At 40.3% G+C, this 7457-nt stretch overlaps 1 protein-coding gene across 1 annotated transcript; it reads left to right on the top strand.

Annotated features, from left to right (window-relative positions):
• Positions 1-1199: 1199 nt before the first annotated feature.
• On the top strand, positions 1200-4729 carry PDE1C (phosphodiesterase 1C, calmodulin-dependent 70kDa; the record flags this gene model as incomplete). Its single annotated transcript, XM_010183644.1, has 3 exons — positions 1200-1313; positions 2325-2507; positions 4663-4729. Coding segments are annotated over 3 exons (364 nt in total), but the record flags the coding sequence as incomplete, so codon positions are not given.
• Positions 4730-7457: the final 2728 nt, after the last annotated feature.

The raw sequence follows: 7457 nt of genomic DNA, 5'->3' as shown, positions 1-7457 counted from the left end.
ATGGATTGAGATAAAGACAGTTGAATAGGTAAAGCGAAAGCCATGCTCACAAGCATAGCAAAACAAGGAATTCATTCACTACTTCACATCGGCAGGTGGGTGTTCAGCCATCTCCAGGAACGCAGGGCTCCATCATGCATAACAGTTACTTGGAAAGACAAATGCCATTGCTCTGAACGTCCTCTCTTCCTCTTTCTTTCCCCATCTTTATATGCTGAGCATGACATCATATAGTATGGGATACCCCTTTGGTTAGTTGGCTGTATCCCCAGCTGTCCCAGTTGTGTTCCCTCTCAGCTTCTTGTATACCCACAGCCTACTTGCTGGTGGGGTGATGCGAGAAGCAGAAAAAGGCCTTGACTCTGTAAAAGCCCTGCTCAGCAGCAACTAAAACATTCCTGTATTATCAACACTGTTTTCAGCATGAATCCAGAACACAGCCTCATACTAGCTATTATGAAGAAAATTAACTCTATCCCAGCCAGAGCCAGCACATTTCCTTTTTTTTGTTTTTCTGATTTGCCAGAGAGAGCAAAGGAGAGGAAAAGACAAAATAAAAATGCACATATGTATTAATTGTCTTTGACACAGGAGACGTTTTCTGCTCATTTTCTTTTTCAGAGAATCTATTCTCCCTCCTAGTAATAATAATAACACAATAAAAAAAACTTCCATGAGTTATGTTTAATATAGATTGGATAGTCTAAGGATGACCTCTTGATGTAATGAAAATCATACCATTTCCCAACCTTGTGTAGTACTTCTGCAGTAGTATTTCTAAATATACTCTAATACAATTTTGCGTATGCATACACCAGTCATCATAAATGGTTGACATTTGTTAACAGATGCTACTCAAAAAGTCACTTTCTTATGAGTGAAATGAAATTGCCCTCTCTTAGCTCCTGTGTTAAATTCCAAGTAATTTCTATTTTAACTTCCTTCAGTATGAGTAAGGGGCAGTCATAACTTGCCAAGTTTTCTGAGCCTAAATACATTGTGATGTTTGCCTGCATCTTTGTGACTGATCTTTGAAAAGTGATTTTTGTTAATTTCTTGTATATGACTTAAAGAACCTTGTAGACTTCCAGAAGCTTTCACCTGCCAATCATGTATCCTGGATACAGTTTTGAACAGATTCTCACTCTCAAACCTATTTATCTTTGTACTAATCAGATTTCTGTTTTCCTTTTCTCTAGATTGCGGTCTTTGGTAAAGCAGTTAGAGAGAGGGGAAGCTTCAGTTGTAGACCTAAAGAAGAATTTGGAATATGCTGCGACTGTTCTGGAGTCAGTATACATTGACGAAACTAGGTGAGTTAACTACAGACATCAGCAATTTTCTTATATCTAGTACCAACAACAGAAAATTGTAATTTACATGTCAGTTGGGAAAGCTGTTTTAGCCAACTGTTTATTAGTCACAGACAGTAAGTTTTTAATCGTAAAAATACTATATTCTGTGTAGAGCAGATCTTCAATCCTTCGTCTAGAATCACAGAATCATAGAATGGTTTGGGTTGGAAAGGACCTTAAAGATCATCCAGTTCCAATCCCTCTGCCATAGGCAGGGACACTTCCCACCAGACCAGGTTGCTCAAAGCCCTGTCCAGCCTGGCCTTGAACACTTCCAGGGAAGGGGCATCTTCCTTGGACAGCTTCCCTGGGCAACCTGTGCCAGTGTCTCACCACCCTCACAGTAAAGTATTTCTTCCTAATATATAGATTCTAGATCAAAAGTAATAATAAATTTAATATGTATTCTCTTGGAGAAATGTTTCCATAATAACTGTATCCCACTTTTTCTGGAAGTTTCTAAATCCCTACTCCTCTATTCCTTCTGAATAGTGTTAAATCTTTTGACTTGTATCAAGTCTTTGAAATTAAAAAAAATTTCTTCTCGTGATAGTGGTAGACTGGTAAGACATTGAAGAGGAGTTCCCCTCTCTGTTATATGCCATTTTCCCAGTTCAAAATGGGTGACTTGTAGAGTCAACTCAGAAAGGTGGCATTACTTTAAATGAGCTCTGAAGGGCAGAAAAGTCAGGAATATTGATGAGCTGAAGATGAGAAGTCAGTGGATGATTATGTAGTTGTTCTTCAGAAGACTGATAGTTCTTGTTTGTTGGCTTAGTAGTGAGTTTCACAATCTGATGTTTAACAAGTCTGTTGAAGACTTGTACAGTTGTGTTCCATTAGGGCTGATGAACCAAATACTTTCAACAACTGCTTTAATTAGAATATATGTGAGTCTCTTTTTTATTAATAATGTTACAATGCTTTCCAAGGGAGTCTGTTTACCCCTCTTTTTTCTCCCCTGTCTAGGCGTTTACTGGACACAGAAGATGAGCTCAGTGACATCCAGTCCGACTCTGTGCCCTCAGAGGTCCGGGACTGGTTGGCTTCTACATTCACACGGCAAATGGGGATGATGCTCAAAAGGACAGAGGAAAAACCTCGGTTCAGGAGTATTGTCCATGCGGTACAAGCTGGGATATTTGTGGAAAGGTAAAGGAGCATATAATTACTTTGCTCTAGTAGTTGCTCAGGTTCCGCAAATTGCACCCATAGTATGTGATGACACAATGACAGGAGATGGAGAAGAGTACCTTAGGCCAGAAGACCTCAAAGAACTAGGAGATTACTCTATTGCATGAAAAATACTTTAATATGCTTCTAATGTTTCTACACAGATCTGGATAGCACCTTGACACCTGGGATTAAGTAATAGATTGGAACCTGAAATAACATATACTGATCTGTTCTTAGCATAATACAGATGTAATAGTTGGAATAATTTTTACCAAGAATATACACCTCTGCATAGCCCTAGGCCAAGAGTGACAGCTTTTAAAACTCAATCAGCCAGACTTAGCCCTCTCTTGCCTCTAGTTACCTCTGTGGTCTAGTATTGCTTATGAAGAACTGCTAAGAAACAGAAGAAAATTTTGTATCATAGTATTGCTGAAATGAACCGTGATGTGACAAACGTCACATCAAGACTGATGTGAAAACTTTGGAGCTCAGGGAGGACTTCAGGAGGGGAGACCCGTTGAGTCCTTTCAGCCTTCTCTATTGTGATTTGCATCAGAACCTACTATTAAAACTAATTTCACTTTCTGAACCCTTTAAAACATTTAGTCATTTCAATTTGGACTCACTACCAATCTTGTATTTTCTTATTGAGTAAGCACCCTTTGCTGACATTCTTTCTTCAAGCTAGGAGGAGGGCTGGTGCATGTGGAACTCAGCAGACTTCAGGCAGCATGAAAGACAGCAGGTCTCCGGCCTCTGCAGCAAAACTCAAGTCAGGAATGGAAGAGCACAGTGCCTTTCACTGTTCATCAGAATTGCAGTGACAGCCCACCAGCCTGCTGTGCAGGAGGCTGGGAGTATCAGATGGTGGACCACAAGCCACACAGACTAGCATGTCTATAGCCAAATTTTTTTATCTGTATACCAAAGTTACTGTACATATGTTAAAAGTGGCAGCAAATTGTGATAAGGCTAAGCTTGTCACTTCTGCTTGGAACGGGTTTCTCCTAGGTTTGACAGGCTATTTGTGAATTAACCCTCACTCTCAGTGTGGGACTTGCTCAACAAGGAGGTAAATGAACTCCAGAGAGCTGGCTTCAGGAGGCTGTTTTTCAGCTGATCCCAAAGGCGGAAATGTTCAGATACATGATATGGCACCAGAGGAGGGTTGTGACTCTTCTGAGCTAAGGGAGAGGGACTCTGCCTGAATAGTCACTTAAGAAAAGGCTATGGGTCTCCTAACTGAGGGGAGGAAGGGGTAAGACATTCTGTAGTTTGAGGAATGGGTGAATTTAATTCTCCAAAGGGAGCAGGCTTTTTTCAGGTCTTAGTGCAGAATATGGCAAAGAAAAAGGGAAGTGAAGGAAGACTTCACACAGGATTACTTCAGATGAGAGAAAAGAACTTTCCATCATCTCCATTTAGTCTTGTGTTACTTAAGTGCAAAAAAGGGTGACCTGTGGAAAGGCATTTTAGCTATGACTGTTTCTGCATTCACCAAGCCTGTTAAACACAGTGTAGCCTGGAAACAAGTTTAAAAACTGGTACATACTTCAGTGCTTTGTTTAGTATGGTTGCAGGTGTTGATAATTACCTTCTTCTTTCACTCTTTCTCCCTCAAACACACACATGGTGAACACCCAAAACATTTTATGCCAATCTTAAAAAAAATGCAGACAAAACTAACAGCTGTACCAAACTGGAGCTGATTCATTTCAGACAAGTGATTTCTGAAGTACATTCAGAATTAGCCTGTGTATGGACCAGCAAGGACTAAGAGAACTGAAAGAGCATCTACAGTGGAAAATGGAGAACATCTTGTTTAATGAGTGTAGCCTTTCCATCTGATGAAGACCTGATACTGGCAGATTCTCTGTGATGTCCTGCCAGGTAGTGAAGCTATGAGCTACTGGGAGGTGTATAGTCTCAAGTTAGGCTATAAAATAAAAATGGTATAGAGAATATTGTGCAAGTTAGGAACAAGAAGGAATTAAAAAAACAAATTGCAGTTGGGGTTTTCTGGACTAAATAAGGTCTCCTGTAATGGTCTGTTGCTTGATGGCTCTTGTTTGTTTTGTTTTGTTTAATTCTATTTATGTGTTGCCTTATACTTGTTTTATCTTGGTAGAATGTACAGACGGACTTCAAATATGGTTGGTTTGAGCTACCCGCCAGCTGTAATTGGAGTGCTAAAGGTAATCCCAACAAAAAAGTGTTGGGAGGGGTTCTGTATAAAGCATCAAGATAACACTTGATAAGGGGATCTTATTACTCACCCTTTCCTTCTCACTGACATTTAGTTTAGTTCACATACATTAATCATTTACTGGCCTAAAGGAATATCCTTTCAATAACGGAAAGAATTAAGAGTTCAAGGCTGTGGCCGTTTTAAGGTTGTGAAGTTTACAACTCTGTTCTAGATAACAATCATTAAACTGAGGACTTAGTAACATGCTGGAATCAGTCACAACCACCCGCAGGAAAGAAGTAAAACACAGATGGAGAGAGGTGGAGAAGGGAATTTCTTGCATTGCTCTGCTTCATGTATTCAAGATGACAATCAGTGTAGGAATAATGACCCTTTTATGAGTTTTGAGGTTTCAGAGGAAAACTGATGAGTCAGAAAAAAAATAAGGTTCAGTCCATGGGGCAATTGCAAGGTTCTTGACTTAGGCAGCAATTATCAAGGCTACAAACACAATTTATAGATAAGGTACATGTTGAGCGTGGTTCAACCATGCCATGCAACAGTGAAAAAAGGTGATACAGTGAGGCAATACACAAGGACATTATGTGCAAAGCCCATGAAGCAATCTTTCTGCTCTACTCCACTCTGGAAAGACCTACAGTTAGGGTACTGAATCCTTTTTGCTTTGGATAGTACAACTCGTCAAAAGATGTGGAGGAACTGGAGAAGGTCTGTTGAATGGAAGCAAGAATAATGATCAAATATGCCTTTCGTGTACAGAATCAAAACATCCATCCACACCTTTTTCCAACTGCAGGTTGACAATTGTTAGTTTCACTCCTGCAAATGGAATCTAAATTCTTTATTCTTTTAGATCTGCACCTCACAGCCAGTTTATGAGAGAACATATCTATAATGGTACCTCTTCTCCTGCATTCCTCAGCAGTAACAAGACAATCCAACACCCTTTAGCTGCTCTCAGCTGACTTAAATCTTACAGAATCCCTCTCCTCTTTCTATGTTTTTGAATGCTTAAGAGTCATAAAGAGAACCGATCATACTAGAGTAAGTTAAGACACATCAATAACAATAAAGGCATTGACTAATTTTGCTCAGGGTGAAATAATGCCTGCTTGGCCACTATGCACTCTAGAATGTGTTCTTTTCCAAAACTATTGTGTGAACTTGTCTTTGCCTGGATGGCCATGCGGTTGGTAGTGGATGCGGTTGAAATAGGAGTTACTTGTTTTGAAGAAGTCTTCTGTCTCTGAAATAATACTTAATCCTAAATTTCTCAGTCCCATCTACTTAATGGAAAATGCTTCATTTTGTTGCTTGCTTCAGTCCAGTAAAGCCAAGTAAAAATAACCTTACAATTACCCAACTGCTTGGTGTGCTCTGTAAAATGAGCTGATGGTACAAGCGTGCAAAAGGGTGTAGAAGTGTACCAAACACCTTGCTTCAGCTGTTCTAGGTTGCATAATCAACATTCCCCTCAGATGCATGCTAAGGGCAAGGACTGAGATGACATGGAGTCAAAACTAGCTCATTTTTCAACTATGTGCTCTCATTTTTGCTGCCATGGCCAAGAGGATATCTGCACTGAATAACCCAAAACTGTGGAATCAGCTTGGCAGAATGAAGTTGGTTTTAATAGAGCAATTAAATACTGCAGCTTCTGCAAAAAATGCAGATGGCATGGTAGCAGTGCAAGTCCTATGTGTATAACCTCCCTCACCTCTTCAGTGGATGAAAAGTTAGGCATTTTTAAAAATTTATTGCAAAGCATTTCTCTCTGTAGCTATATATTGGATACTGATTTTTCTACTGCAGTAGCCTGTTGCCTTTCTGCATAATATGAGTGTGATGATGACCTTTTGCCACAAAATGGGTGATCAGCCTTGTCTCTCATTTGAACAGTAGCCATACATACCATTCATATAGATGTCTGAAAAATTAGTATGTTAATTTACCCAGTAATTTGTGGTGATCTGCTGTTCAGCAGTGTAGTGCAAGAGAGAACTTCACATTAACTAGCTGCTGAAGTAGTTACCTGCTTTAGAAGTTATTTTTTCAGGTTTTTCTGATGCCTGTGCTGTCATGGCAGTGTTTTCTGGGCTAGCTGGTAATGAATACGGAAACTGTAGTCATTTGCAATGTCTGCAGCATAGACTTCTGCTTGTCCATGGCTACAAAAATGTCAGGCCATCCAGTAATGTTGCGCAGAATAACATCTATTCCTGAATCTGCTTTTTGACTTATAAAACAAATCAAGTCTTCAGGGTTAAGGACAGACAGAAAGGCAGGAATCTGAAGGAAGAACTAGAGTTTCACTCTAGATTACCTCAAGTAGTGGAGCAAGGGCCAAGCGATGGGCATACGCTTTGCTGGGTAAAAGACTGGCTGGATGGCCGTGCACAGAGAGTTGTGGTGAATGGAGCTAAATCCAGTTGTCGACCAGTCACAAGTGATGTTCCCCAGGGCTCGGTTTTGGGGCCAGTCCTGTTTAACTTCTTTAGCAATGATCTGGATGAGGGGATTAAATGCTCCCTCAGCAAGTTTGCAGATGACACTAAGTTGGGAGGGAGTGTTGATCTGGCTGAGGGTAGGAAGGCTCTGCAGAGGGACCTGGATAGGCTGAATCAATGGTCTTAGGCCAACTGTATGAGCTTCAACAAGGACAAGTGCAGTTCCTACACTTCGTTTGCAATAACCCTATGCAGCGCTACAGGCTT

This window comes from Mesitornis unicolor, unplaced genomic scaffold (assembly GCF_000695765.1).
Source record: "Mesitornis unicolor isolate BGI_N332 unplaced genomic scaffold, ASM69576v1 Scaffold11014, whole genome shotgun sequence".
Lineage (NCBI taxonomy): Eukaryota > Metazoa > Chordata > Aves > Mesitornithiformes > Mesitornithidae > Mesitornis > Mesitornis unicolor.
The sequence above is the reverse complement of the archived record's forward strand: the minus strand, read 5'-3'. Positions and strand labels throughout refer to the sequence as shown.